Raw genomic sequence first — 14,367 nt, 5'->3', positions numbered from 1 at the left:
ACATCAGTTTTGTAAGTCTAGAACAACCTTATTTTTACATTTCTTTCTTTTGGCCAAACATCATATTCTCAAATCTATGTCCCAAAGTGCAGTACTGAAAGGGAAGCAATGTGGCCAGTGAAATTGCTGATAGCAAGGCTGGGGTTTTCCAGTGGCTTGTGATTTGCCTGTTGTCTCAGCTTCTTTTTACTTAGCAATGAAATACAGTCTGTGTTTTGTCCCTAGATTCATTTATATTGGTCTGACTTAGTATGGCCATATAGGTATAAACGATTACATTAGAGTTCATGAAACTTTTATATCTTTCATATGAAGGTACCTGCAGTACCTGACAGGGCTCATGTTTTTGTTGTGAAGACTGACTTGCATGAGTAACTTCCAGTGTTACATACCATCCTCTTGCATTGGTGCAAGAAGCTGTTTTTCAGCTTCTGTTGTTTGGTTTTTTGTTCTTGTTTCAAACCTTGAATACAAAATTGAATTTGTTTTTTTAATAGATCCCAAAGGATGAGCATATTTTAAGATTCCTGCGTGCCCGGGACTTCAACATTGATAAAGCAAGAGAGATCCTTTGTCAGTCGCTGACGTGGCGTAAGCAGCACCAGGTAGACTATATTCTAGACACCTGGAACCCTCCTCAGGTACTCCAAGATTACTATGCAGGAGGCTGGCATCATCATGACAAAGGTATGCTCTATAGGATGGATGTGGAACAGCCTTTTTATGTTCTGAATTAAAGGTGATAGTTGTCCCTCTGTTAACTAAAGGTGACTGGAAAGATGGTTAGAACTTCTCAGTTGTTGTGTACTAAATGCATTTAAATTGATGTTGCCACCTCCTTAGTTGATGGAGACAGACTCCTGGGTCCTAATCTTTCTGACTAATACCAACATATTTAATTCTAAAGAGCTCTGCTTTGCCAGTAGCTTAAAAAGTTATTAATTGCACTTCTGTAGTGCTCTGAGGTGCTTAGAAGGGTGTTACGCAAATGCTGAGTATTCTCTTTCAGTGATTAAAAGATGTTTGTAAATAAGTGTATCTTTCTAATCAACTTATTTCTGATGTTGTATAAGTCTGCTGATGGCATAAATGAATACTTATTTGGCATTACAATCAGCTTAATGATGAGAAGTGGGATGTTGCAAAAACATTAAAAAGAGCAGGTTTATTTAAGAAGAGAAGCAGCTTTGGCTGAATTCCCTTTGTATGGTGAGCCACGGCCAGATCTTTAGAACGCGGATGACTATGCCTGACACTCTCCGCTATCCCTCCACTTGCTTTATCGTGCACTGATCTTGTTGCTAATACATTACACAGAAATGACATGTTTTGGAATTTGTTGCTTGAGGCAAGCTGGGCTTTTTAGATAAGGAAACGATCTCTTATTGTGAGCTATCTGCGTTCTGATTTAGTCTTTTCCCCACTAGGCACCATTGTTTCTGCTAGCTCTTCCTGTTACGAGAAGCATATGAAGCAGGACAGGAAGCTGTCAGCAGTAGTGGCCAGGAGACAGGGTGGACACAGCAGAAGTTTGACTGTAAAGCTGAAGAGCTTGAATATCTTTCCCCTGCTGCTTTGGGTTTGACAGACCTCAAACTGAGAAAATGGAAAATGAGAATATGCTTGTAAAGATTGTAGAGAAAGACCTGTGAATAAGTTCTCCCTTTCTGTCAGTTCTTTGTCCTTACTTTGCAAAGACTTCCTCTGTCAATAGCACGTAACTGGCTCCTGCCAGTGAGTAGAAAGGTACAGAATGCATCAAAGGGTTGTGCAATGTTTTTCTGAGAAGTTCTTCAGTCTAGTGGTGAACTTCATGCTCCCCTCCCTTCCCCTCCAGTTCCTTTGGTCTCTTTTGCAGCACGCCCACAAGTAAAGCATGGGTTTGTCAATAATGGAAACAGAGAATTTCAAAACTGAGCAATTCTCTATAATTTAAAATTTTACAGTGGTAGGTTCTTTTTTTAAACCCTCTTTTCTGGTATTGCTGCTTTCCTCCTACATATGCTAAATGTGCCAAACTTAAGCTAGCTGAATTCTGTATAGCTTTTAGCGCTAAAGCAAAGGCAACAGTGGTTTAGCGTGTTGTCTAGAATGAGCTATTAGCGCAAAAGAATAAAAGTTACTATTTTGGTTTACAATTGGCACAGTTTTCTGTACACCCAAGTGGCTTTTATTTTGACAAGAGTTCTTCAGTCATTTTTTTTTTTTAATCACAAAGCTCTAATGGGATATAAAATATACAGTGATAATGCAGCAGTGTCAGTTGAGACTTTCCTTCATGTGTCATTTGGGTGGACCAGGGTTAGTAAACTATTAGTTTGGTTTTGGATGCATGTGCATCTGTGAGAGAGGGAGACCTGCCATGAAGCTTAATAGCACTTTTTGCTTAGTGTTTCAAAAGCTAAACAATACGTTCCAAGATAAGTGTGTGCTGATGTTAAAACAAGTTTTCTTTAGACCACCTGATAAAGTACAAAAGATTGAACTTTCATGGGGGTAGTGTCTTTGCCTTGACTCTGCCGTTTTGTTTGGTTTTTTAATAGCATATCTTGACAGTTTCTTTCCTTGTGTCCCAAAGGACTTAATGATAATTTGATATCTCTCTTTGCAGTTCTTGGAGGGAAGTGAAGCTAAACAGACAATGGGACTTCAGGGAGATTTTTATATAGAAAGCTCTTTTTTTTAATTTTATTTTATGTCCTAGCATATTCAGTTTTATAAGTTGTTGATTATTTAGCTTGTGTACTAGAATAGATAAGAGCAAAGCTTGAAAAATGCATCACAGCTTTGGGAGGAGGATGGAAGCTATTTCAGGCAAATAAATCCTGTTATGAAGAGCCAGAAATGCAAGCTTTGATTCTCAAATTCAGCCAATGTGGTTGTTAAGCTTAATGCTTTTCTATCCCGGGCAGTATCAGGATGCCCCAGTATGCAGCAAGACGACAGTGAAAAGGCAAGGCTTTGAATGCAGAGGGTCCATCTGAAGCTGATCTCTGGAACAGAGTCTGTTCTCACTAGGCTTAACCTGCATAAGTGAGGCTGTGTGCCAGTTCCGCATAATATGTGATGACATAGCTGAAAGGTGTGACTCCAGCAAATACTGCAGAAAGCAAGTTAACACTTTGTTAACAAAGGTTAACACTTTGTTTCATTAATTCCCAGAACTCAGTGTAGTTACTTTTCCGAAAAGGTTGCTGTGAGCTATCCAGAGCAGTATTGCGTCGTGTGTCATAGAAGGTGTACAGCCTTCACTGCAACTCTTCAGTTTCAGGAAAACCTTTAGCCCATTAGTGTATCTTAGCTGTCCTGGAAGCTAATTATAGTCCTGTGTCTTTAATTGTGTATACCAAGATCTTGTGTGTACCAGTGTACTTGTTGAAGTCCTTTGGGCTTTCCTTGCAGATAGGGGAGCTATTTTTGCATCAAGATGTCTCCATTAAACTTTTGCAGTTCATTTACGGGCGATCTTTTGGTGTAGCTGAACAGGGTAAAGTTTATATTGCTGTCTGCTCCAGGTTCTCCCTCTTGCAGCTGTACAACGAAGTTTGAACTGACTATGGCTTTTTCCATGTGGATTTTTAGCATAAAACCAGCTCACTCAAATTGTCTGTTGCTGTAAAAATAATGGTCATATTGGTATATTTGTTCTCGTTACTCAGATGGTCGCCCGCTCTATGTGCTGAGATTAGGACAGATGGATACCAAAGGCTTAGTGCGAGCTCTTGGGGAAGAGGCCTTGCTTCGTTACGTAAGTATTTTTGGAGCCAGCAAGTTGCTAACAATGTGATATTTTCATTTAGAAATTTCCTCCTCTGCCAGAACATTCATCACTCTGGATATTTTGATGTACTCTCTGGCCGTCTGTTTTTGGTTTGAATACATCTGAAAGCTCCTGGTAACTGATCTTCTGCATTCTTTCCAACTGCAAACTGATGGCGGAAAGGCGTAGTTCTTGGCAGCTCTTATAGTTATTGGTTAGCATTTTCACAGATTCTTCTACAGTTTGTGCAGTGCTTCAAACTTAAGTCTCTGCATTTGTACAGAAGGGAAAATGCCATGCTCAGATTTTGTCAAGCCTGTACTCCAGATAAGAATAATTCATTTTTAAAGAAAAAGTACTTGCCTGTAATTTTGCCTTCTCTAGAGGCATCACTCAGACTGTGTTATTGTGGATCTGCTCAGTTTCCAAGTGGAAAGCTGGCAGAATTCCAGGTTTGCAATAATTGTTTTTTTGACTCCTAGTAATGACTCCTAGTCACAGCCATAGTAACCACTGGAAGCAGGGGCTGGATTTTACTTTTCCTCTTCCAGTGGCATTTCCAGGCACGTACTAAATCTTGTTTGTTTGCCCTAGTTCTGTTTCAAGGTTACTTTCTATGACTTAAAAAGGGGCTTTAGTTTCTGAGTAAATAGGAAATCAGTGCTTAAAGGGGGCAGAAGTGTAGGGAGACTTCTTGTCTGTATCACTCCTGGGTCTCGGTTTTCAGGAGGATCTTGTTTACATTTTTCTGCTTTTATGGAAAGGTATGTTTATTTTTCAACAAGAACAACCAATGGGGTAAATGTAGTGATTTCGAATTCATTCTTTGGAAAAAAATTTCTGCTGGTTAAGCTTGTAGTTTTAATGGGTCTTTGAATATAAACATTTTTTTTTCTTTATCCCATCTACTGAATTTAAGTGTTTTCTCTAAACAAAATGTTTGCTTGTATAGGTCCTTTCAATAAATGAAGAAGGACTGAGGCGATGTGAGGAGAATACAAAAGTATTTGGCAGGCCAATAAGGTAAAATACAAGAAGTGGATCTGCTCTTTGGGAATTACCTGGTTTTACGGTGTGCATGGGGGGAACATCAGGCAATGTGATGCTGCTGCGCAAAGTTTATTAAATGGAACAAGCAAAGGGTAGGCTGTGCGTCTCACATGCAGATACCAGTACAGTTACAGTGAACTGAGAACCTGCCCAGTTACCACTGGAGTGAATCTGCATGGTCAAGCCTGAGGGAAACACAATGCCTGCTCCAGCAGTCTCGGTGTCATGCTCATGTGGTTCTACACGGAGGGTGTTATGCTTCTACTTTCTTCTGCTGTTGGATGTCTGCAAAGCAATGCAGCCTAACTCCCACTTCTGTTTCTGGGGGATTTTATAGACAGACATTGTACAGGCTGCCAAAAAAAGCAGACCATGATAATGTCATGGATAACGTTTCCGGTAGTTTCAGGTATTGTTTTCATGTTACTTGTTCATCCATAGTCCATATCAAGGCTCATTACACTCAGTTCTTGTTTGCATTCTCCATTTATTGTATGTGGTTACTCAACTCTTGATCCAAGGTAAGGTCATGAGACTCCTGTGAAAACTGGGGTCTAGTTTTCCAAGTGCTGGCATGACTTCATGTGAGGTTCAGTCAAAAATGGCTTGCTATCCTATCTTTTAAGTCATTGTGGGCGTCACTTATGAAAGTGTTAACTGCAAAATGGATTTAAGGGTGTGGAATGAATGCAGGACTGGCCCTGAAAAGAAACAGTGTTTCTTGGACTCTTTTCAATTTCTGCCTCCTTCCCTTAATCTGTAAAGGTTCAGGGATGCGTAGTATGTCTGCTTATCTTTTTCCTGTTAAAGAACTTGCTGTCCTGGCTCTCAGTGGGAGGTCAAATCCAAGAGATGGATTTCATGTGTATAACTGTGAAATTGTGCTGCCTACTGGATCTTCATTGGTAGAAGTAATCCTAAAGGACTACATATTAAACATGTAAAGTGAAACAAAGAATTGTTTGCTGTTTCACAGAAGCCTTATGCAGAATTTCATGGATGCTAGCTGGTGCAGCACAGCTGTAAATCTTGAATTCATGCCCAGGGCGAGACCTCAGCTTGGAAAGTAACTAAAGCATATGCTGAAGCTCAGTCTTTAGAATTAAGAACATACCTCTTCCTATAGAAAAAACTTCCCTCCCTGAGATCTGACAACAGAATTAGCTTTGACATGTGATGGCACTGTAACTGTACTGTGTTAGTAGGAAATCTGCACCATGAATGTTAAATTGCTTCATAGCAGCGTGGCCAGTTAATTGATTTCCCAGTAGAAGCAATCGTTTGATATTTGGGCTGGCTGTTGACAGGATCTTTTTTGGCTTCATATTAACCTTCACCTCTGAAATGTCTGGGGCAATACACATGATGTGCCAGGTGATCTTTGCACGTACTCTGTAACTGTGCTTGGCCCACTCTAAGACATTTCCGTTCTAAGGATCTTGAACTCCAGTGTAGCACAAAGCAAGGAGGTAAAATAGAAGAAGCCAAAATATGCAGTGGGGTCCATGCATTTCAGTACATTGGACACTTGCATAAGAAAGGAGAATTTTGATACCACTAAGATTTTTCTTTTTCTTTTTTTTTTTCCTCAAATTCAGCTCTTGGACCTGTCTAGTTGATCTAGAAGGCTTGAACATGCGGCATTTATGGAGACCTGGTGTCAAAGCATTGCTAAGAATCATTGAGGTGGTTGAAGCTAATTATCCTGAGACTTTGGGTCGTCTTCTAATCCTAAGAGCACCTCGAGTATTCCCAGTTCTTTGGACACTGGTATGTTTGTAATTCAAGGCATTCCTCAGCGCTCTCAGTACACTGTTACACACTTGTAGTTTGTAAAAGCACTTTAGAAATCAGGCTTTATAAGCAGGAAATGTTACCATTTGGAAACATCTCTTTTATAGGATTTCTGGAATGGATTTTAAAACACTACCTGAGAACTTGCTCACATAGTTGGTTAATTTGGCTTCTTTATAGTGCGAACTTTGCATGACAAGGATGGTAACACTTAATATGATCAAACTGATTCCTTCAAAATTGACTCAAGAAAAATGTGGGAGCGTAATCTATTTTGTTTTTCTTTGTTTGTAGGTTAGTCCATTCATTGATGACAACACTAGAAAGAAATTCCTTATTTATGCTGGAAATGACTACCAGGGTCCTGGGGGACTGCTGGATTACATCGATAAAGAAATTATCCCCGATTTTCTTGGTGGAGAGTGCATGGTATGAATATAAACTAGTGCATATAGCAACTTATTTGTGGGTTTTTTATTCCCTTGCTCCTCTAAGCAAAGAAGCCTACAAGCACAGAATGATTCCTAATGTGGTTTGGAGGTGGGAGCTATGAGGTGGGATTCCAGGCTTAGTGTTTTCTTCTGGATCCACTTTAAAAAGAGAAGTACAATACTTCTTTACAATGAATATCAAATAACTTATCAAAGTAGCCAGGCATGGTTAAAAGCCATAGCTTCTGTTACCTGTCAAGTTCAAGCAGACATGGTAGCACAGCACTGAGCAAGAGCTGTCACATCAGCTAATCAGAAGAGTCTGCATCACCTAAAGGAACTAGCTGATACCATAGGGAGCACAAGGAAATATGTGGCACATCCGATAGCAGTCTGCTAGCAGGGCTTAACGACGAGCCAGGTCTTCTAGTGCAATATGCACGTTGACCACAACAAACAAACAAAATTGTTTTACTGCAGGATACCGTAATTTCTCAGTCCCTTGTCTTGTGCCTTAATAGCTGCTTTCTGCCTAGACTATGGGTGTCAATCAAATCTGTCGTTTTAACATCTCAATGATACTGTAAGGTTTGTTTTCTCTGTAATGTTTTTGACAACACAAGCTCACTGGTGTGACTGAGGTGTAGGAGTGCAACTCAGGCATTTTCTGGAGTCTCCATCGCAGCAGCACTTAGATGATTTTTTTTTTCCTGAACTCAGCTGTGTTAAAATATAATTTCAGGCTTGCTTTTTAAGCCACTGTACACTTACACTTTCTAGATTAATTTCTGTACCATCCTTGAAAATTCATCTAGGTCGGTTCAAACAGTCTCAAATTATAACGACGTACTGTTAGACGTGTTGGAGTAGAGCATGTGTTTATCTTCAGAGGGCTGCTTTTTGCTGCAGCAGTAGCTTTCAGTGGAGAGAGTCTGTGCTATCTAATTTGGCCCTTGAGAAGCTGGCAAGATGCACTGCTTAAGTAAGCAAAAGTCAATGTTACCAGAAAGCAAATTGCTACAATACTTCCTGCTCGTCACAGACAGTGATAGTCTCTTTTCTCTTCTTTACTTTTGGATATTTGAACAAAAATGACTTCTCAAAGATCCTTTCAGTTCTCTTTTGTAATTAAGTTATCAAACACTTCTACTGCCCCAAACACTTCTATGGAACCTATTCCTGATCAGATAGTTGTTTAACTTTATTACTAGAGACTTCTTAAAAGAGATGATTGCTTAGGGAAGTTGTGTAATCGGTTCTGGTACTGAGCTGTCAAGACAGCTGTAACTTGAAATCTGTTACCTTCCTGACTGCAATATCCTTTTACCTGTTCGGAAACTTACTGTATCTCCCCACCATTCTTCGTCCTTAAATTTAGCTACCCCAGTTCTTTCAGATGTCAGTAGGCTATATTTTTTAGACTGAGTCGCTATTGCCACTTTCCTCAGGATTCCTAAGTGGCTCACGTCTGTCTTCAGTATAGGGCAGTATGAGTGATAACTATAGCATTTGCACAGTCATTTTCTGTGGTGGTAGCTGTTGTGTATATACAAGATCTGTTCCTCCAGTGTCTAGTTCTGCAAACTCACCTAAACCAGATCATTGTAAAATAAATTTATGTATGTATGATGTACAAGCTATAAAATGACTTTCAAACTCTGTTCATATCTCATTCTTCAGAGTACTTGCTGAATGTGAGTTTTTGTTTCTGAAGCTAGCAGGCAGATAGCATGACAGGGTGTGGATGTACAGAGGGGATACTTCTTAATGGCTGTTTATGCTTTTAGTGTGAAGTACCAGAGGGTGGGCTGGTTCCCAAGTCCCTTTACCGGACAGCAGAAGAGTTGGAAAACGAAGACATAAAGCTTTGGACTGAAACAATCTACCAGTCTGCAAGTGTCTTCAAAGGAGCTCCGCATGAGGTACGGTTGCAGCCTACCCTTCCTTTCTTTCATCTCAACCTTCTGCTCTGGACACTGTCTTTTGAACTGAAAATGGTTTAAAGCTTAATTATTTAGTTGCCATGCTTCCACCTTGTTCTTCTATAGTTCTGGTGCATAATGATGCTTTAGTAGCTGAAGTTTGTGACCATTCCTGGTATCATCTTGTTGCCATTTAGAGAATATCATTGTTTTTCATCTATTCAAAGCAGTGTCCTTCTATGCAAAGACAAACGATATTCGCAGAAGCTACTTGAGAGCTTCTGAAAGTCGTGTGTTAAAATAAGGACACTCCATCATGAGAGAATTTGCATCTACGCTGCCTTTTTAAAAGTCTAAATTAAGCCCAGCAACAAAACCTCTGGGCTTTGTCGTCTTTTCTGGTAAGAGTTTCTGTCTTTACTGAGCAAATTACTATTGTCTAATACGACTTTTCTTCTGTCTCAGGTTCTCATTCAGATTGTGGATGCCTCATCTGTGATCACATGGGATTTTGACGTGTGCAAGGGCGACATTGTTTTTAACATCTTTCATTCCAAAAGAGCCCCACAGCCTCCTAAAAAGGACTCTCTGGGAGCTCACAGTATTACATCTCCTGGTGGGAACAACGTCCAGTTGATAGACAAAGTCTGGCAATTGGGGCGTGATTACAGTATGGTGGAGTCTCCCCTTATCTGCAAAGAAGGGGAGAGTGTGCAGGTGAGACTGCCGAATCCTAGTGCGGGAGCAGATGGAAGCTAGCTAATTCACAATCGTTATTGATGACTGAGTAGTGATTCAGCTCCGGACTGTCTGCTTGCTTTTGGCCGACATTTCAGCTTCTGTTCCTAGCTGCATGCTGCAGGGAACGGGGATAGTATTTACATGGGATCTGCTGTGAGGGGAAGTTGCATCAGGCTAATAGTGATTGAGATTGATCAGCAAGAATTATAGGGAAGCCACTTAAAACGTAGTGCATATCCAGAAAGTAGCAAGGTGTGGTTTTGCTGTAATTTTGACCATTATTTTCTGAAGCAAACAGTCTGTGTTTGAAGAATATCGTAGTGTCTTACCTCAGTAATAAGAGAAGTCGGGAAATTAAGACTGAGCTTCTATGCGTTTGTCCCTCTAACAGGCACCTTAAGGAGCTTCCTATGGCCAAGATTCCTGAAGTATTTTTTACGGCATTTGCAACCTATCCTTTAATTACCAAGTTTGATATTACATGCAGCATGTTTACAATCACAGTCTGCCACTGCTATTCCTTTCAACTTTGAAAAAGGAGCTCCTTAAGTCATTTAATTGGAAGTGTTAAACTGGAAATATGGGCATTGACCTCTTGAACTGCACTTTCTCTTTCTGTAAGGCTGTCTCAAAGGACAGCCGTTAATGAAACTAAATGGGGAAAAAAGTATATTGTTTTAAACAAGAACTTCGTCCTTTCAGTGTATTTAAATCCTAACCCCTTGACACTGTTAAAAAGCAGGAGGATCTGCTGGCGTTCTATCATAACTTTTATACGCATGCTGTGTGGGGAGACTTGACCGGCACTGCCAGTTGGCTGAGGAGCTGAAATATTGGGGAAAAAATTCTGAGCATGTAGGCAGTTTTCTGAGCTGGAAAAGAAATTTCAAGCCCACAAATCTTTGTGTTAACAAAGTTAATTTTCAATTTTTGCTGCGGCTGCTTCCAGGGATCACATGTGACCAGGTGGCCTGGCTTCTATATTCTCCAGTGGAAATTTCATAGCATGCCTGCCTGTGCTACAACCAACCTGCCTCGTGTGGATGATGTACTAGCATCTCTACAGGTCTCCTCTCACAAATGTAAAGTGATGTACTATACAGAAGTAATAGGATCTGAAGACTTCAGGTATGTCTGGCCAGCCGATACCAAACCTTTCTGATACTTAGATGATAAAGCCAGTGTCAGGTTCACTTAAATACAAGTAAATTGGGAGGACTTGTGCTTTCTTAGGCCTCAAAAAAAAAAAAAAAATTCAACCAGTACTGGCACTGGGGCCAACTAATGTATAAAAGGGGTTAATTAGTTATCTCCATTGTAATGATCATTGGTCACTTCCCTTGGCTTTGAAAGCATTGTGTGAGTTGTTGGGCTTGGCAGGTTGTCATGTAGAAATGGGTGGAACTCAAAATGGAATTGAGTCAGTTCATTTGCCTGACAGTTGATATACTTGACTGGAACTCGTTCTCAGTCTCTTTGAACAGCATCTGTTTTTTGCAAGGTGTTCGGTGTCCCCATTATCTTATGTGGTGAGGCAGAAAAGCTTTTGAGTATCTGCGCCAAAACCATTACTTGCTTTTTATTCAGTGTGCAAACAAATACAATATAGATATATAGCAGAAAGCAAAATCTTTATATGTTCTGAAGCTTAAAACTACTTTGTTTTCTATTGCAGGGGATCTATGACCAGCCTTGAATCAAGCCACAGCGGATTCTCCCAGCTCAGTGCTGCCACCACCTCTTCTAGCCAGTCCCATTCCAGCTCCATGATTTCCAGGTAGTGCCACCACAGACGAAAAGCAAATGGATGAGATGGCTGGACCCTCGCCTGTGGCAGCTGACTGCAATACAGCATATTCAACTGGCAATTGCGCAAAAAACCCCACCCCACAAAAGCCTTTTATAGATAGTAAAGTAGCTGTTTGAATTTTAAACTTAGTGGTTTTGGTCCTTGTTAGATCCAACAGCTTGTCTCAACTTTAACCCTTTTTCCTAACTCAGCCATAAATACTTTTGCAAGTGTGCTTGCACAGATCCTAACTCTGAACACAAGGGCTCTCACTGAAAGGAAAAATAACCAGTGCATCAGTTAAGAATAATTTTTTTAATTGTGTAAATGTTAAAAAGCAAAAAAAAAGAAACCCTACCAAAAATGCTCCAGAGTGCATTAGAGATCAACTGCAAGTCTCCTGTCAGGACATTCCTTGCCATCTTAAGAAATCCCCTGTGATCTCCCAGTGCTGCAAATTGTTCTCCCATTGCCACTAAGTGATGTCCGAGACAAAGAAAAGCAGTTGCTGGATACTTGACTTTGTGAGTCCATTTTTTTCAAAGCATGCCCACAGAGCTGTGGCCAGGCTGTAAACACTAATACCTTTTGTATGAGCACATTTTTGGGGAATTTGAGCTCTGGGTCTTGATGGGTTAAATCATTTCATTCTTTCCTTGGATTTGTGCTTGAAGCACTGTGGAGAGAGAGGCAGAGAGCAGGCTCTCCCTCACTGTGTCATGCTGGGCTGATCCAGAATTGGTTCCCAGCTCTGCGCTGGAGCTTCACTTCCTTAGTACACTCCACGTGAATTGATTTTACTGAGACTCTTCTTATCAGGAATTCATGCAGAGCTTAAGCTTGCGTCTTAAATCAGTCTAAAGGAGGTATGGCTTACATCCTTCCTGTGCACTTTTCAATCCCTCTTGCCCCCTATCCTTCCCTGTGTATGTCAGAAATAGAGCGCTTTAGTCCTGAGCAGCGGAAGCTTTAATGTAGGCAGGGAGCACAGGGACCTTCGCTCTGAGTGATAACAGTAGAAGATGCTCTAGGCAGTGCCTGCTCGACCATTTTCACAATTGCTACTGCCATTTTGGATTTCATCCCTATTCTACCCAGGCCCAAGCAATCCTACTTGAACTCTTTTATTTAAAGTCTGTGCAGGTATTCTTCCACTTCGAGCCCTCTCTCCCATGCACAGCCAAAGGCACAAAAGACTGAAGTGCTGAGCAAAGGGCTGTCAGCAGACAACTGCAGACCATACCTGGCAGTGGAGCGGAGAAGACTTCAGTCTGAAATGCAGCAGGATTTCCATGGTTAGACCCTGCCTGGTCTTTCCTCACCCTCTTAGAGCTAAACTATCTATCCAGGCAAAAAGGAGCTACTGTGCTGGCTGCAGTCCCTACTAGAAAACTGGATAGGCTCTATTAAGTCTTGGGGGGGCAGCACTGTTGTGGGTCAAAGCAGAAGTCACTTAAGATATTGGATGCCCTGCCTGAGGAAAGCTGGTTCTGAACTCAGTATAAATCTTTTTTGACTGCAGAGCTTCTGAGAGGCAGGTTACTAACCTCTAGCTAGGAGCACCTCTCCTGCGGACCAATTCTGGCTGTGGAACGTGGCAGACAGAGCTGACAAAGTATTTTAATAACAGATTTAGAGGTGCTGAGAGGCCAGTCTCCCCAGACTGAACCAAACTGGTCTATTTTGTCTTTTTTGGACTTAGAAATTGAAGATGGAGGTTAGACAGTTACTTAGGCTGCCAGAGCGTGCTGTTATGTGAGACAGGCCACCGCTTTGGTGTCCAGCAGCTCCCCACCCAGTGTCTGCACAGCAGACAGCCGCACGCTGTGGCTCTCGGGCTGCTCCTACGAGCTGTCTGCCTAGGAGGAACCAAGCTTGCTGAAGAGGTGGTTTGATTCTTGACATGCTGGAACCAGTATTCCCAGGCGCGGGGAGCTAGTGCAGCAGGAGGCACAGTGAGGTTAACTTAATGACGCTCACGGCTCTTTGCAAATGTCACTTTCCATTTGCCAGGCTGTAAGGGTTGAAGATGGTCCCCTTTCTTTTTCTTTCTTTCTTTCTCTCTCTCTCTCTCTCTCAGATGGCGATTTTGCTGACAACTGTAAAGAAACTGCTTCATTCAACACTCCACATCTGTCCAGAGGTGTCTGGCTTTGTAGACCTTTTTGAGTTGCAGTCACTTTTCAAGTCAGAAGATCTATATTTTTTTTTTCACTTGAGCTGGCTCAAAAGTGGCATTTTGGGTTTTTCCTGCTGTTAATCTTAACATGTCTTTTAGAGCTCAAAGCACATGACAGCACAAACAGCTGGGGAGATAAAATTCCAGAAAAACAATAGTTAATCCTCCTCCAAGCAAAGTGCTGTGGCAATATGACTTGATCACTGCAGTCTGACTAATTAATTTCCCATACCCTGGTCTTTCTTTGTGTGATATTATTGCTCTTCTTCCTTCTCTCAGCCAATGACTCTTCTGTTGGCTTTTTTCCTGTTATCAGTGTCCTTCTGCACTTTCCTGTCCGTACTCATGAACTGCATATCAAATTCTGTAAATGTTTTGTATACATAATACCTCATTCTTGGTAATAAAATACAGATAGTCTTTAAAAGATTTTTTTATCGTTATCAATAAATGTGAACTGTTTGGAAAAAAGAGTCAGCCTCTTTGTTTCATTCATCGGATGCAAAGCTTCCCGGTTATTTTATGTGCTGAATTCAAGTCTGCCGAGCTGCTCTCGGGCAATGCTGTTCTGGGGGACGCTTCAGCTCCCTGCCCCTGTGGAGAAGTTTCAGCCAAGCAGTCTATCTTGGGGAGTAGAAACCCGAGCAGGTCCAAGGTATGAGGAAATGTGGGTTTAGAAGGAAAACGGCCTCTGCTGGGCA

General features: G+C 41.2%; 1 protein-coding gene across 5 annotated transcripts in view; it reads left to right on the top strand.

The window, feature by feature from the left end:
* SEC14L1 (SEC14 like lipid binding 1) overlaps nt 1-14,139 on the top strand; it is a 43,190-nt gene extending 29,051 nt beyond the window's left edge. For all 5 annotated transcript variants that reach the window (XM_075169877.1, XM_075169882.1, XM_075169880.1 and 2 more), the window contains 9 exons: nt 498-687; nt 3,660-3,748; nt 4,713-4,783; nt 6,409-6,580; nt 6,899-7,033; nt 8,823-8,957; nt 9,423-9,674; nt 10,648-10,826; nt 11,374-14,139. In XM_075169877.1, coding sequence (XP_075025978.1) covers nt 498-687; nt 3,660-3,748; nt 4,713-4,783; nt 6,409-6,580; nt 6,899-7,033; nt 8,823-8,957; nt 9,423-9,674; nt 10,648-10,826; nt 11,374-11,479 — 1,329 coding nt within the window. In that variant the 3' untranslated portion in view covers nt 11,480-14,139. The remainder of the gene's footprint in view (nt 1-497; nt 688-3,659; nt 3,749-4,712; nt 4,784-6,408; nt 6,581-6,898; nt 7,034-8,822; nt 8,958-9,422; nt 9,675-10,647; nt 10,827-11,373) is intronic.
* Nucleotides 14,140-14,367: the final 228 nt, after the last annotated feature.

The sequence above is a fragment of the Calonectris borealis genome, chromosome 20, assembly GCF_964195595.1.
Source record: "Calonectris borealis chromosome 20, bCalBor7.hap1.2, whole genome shotgun sequence".
Taxonomy (NCBI): Eukaryota; Metazoa; Chordata; class Aves; order Procellariiformes; family Procellariidae; genus Calonectris; species Calonectris borealis.
Note: the sequence above shows the minus strand (reverse complement) of the source record. Positions and strands in the feature narration are given on the sequence as shown.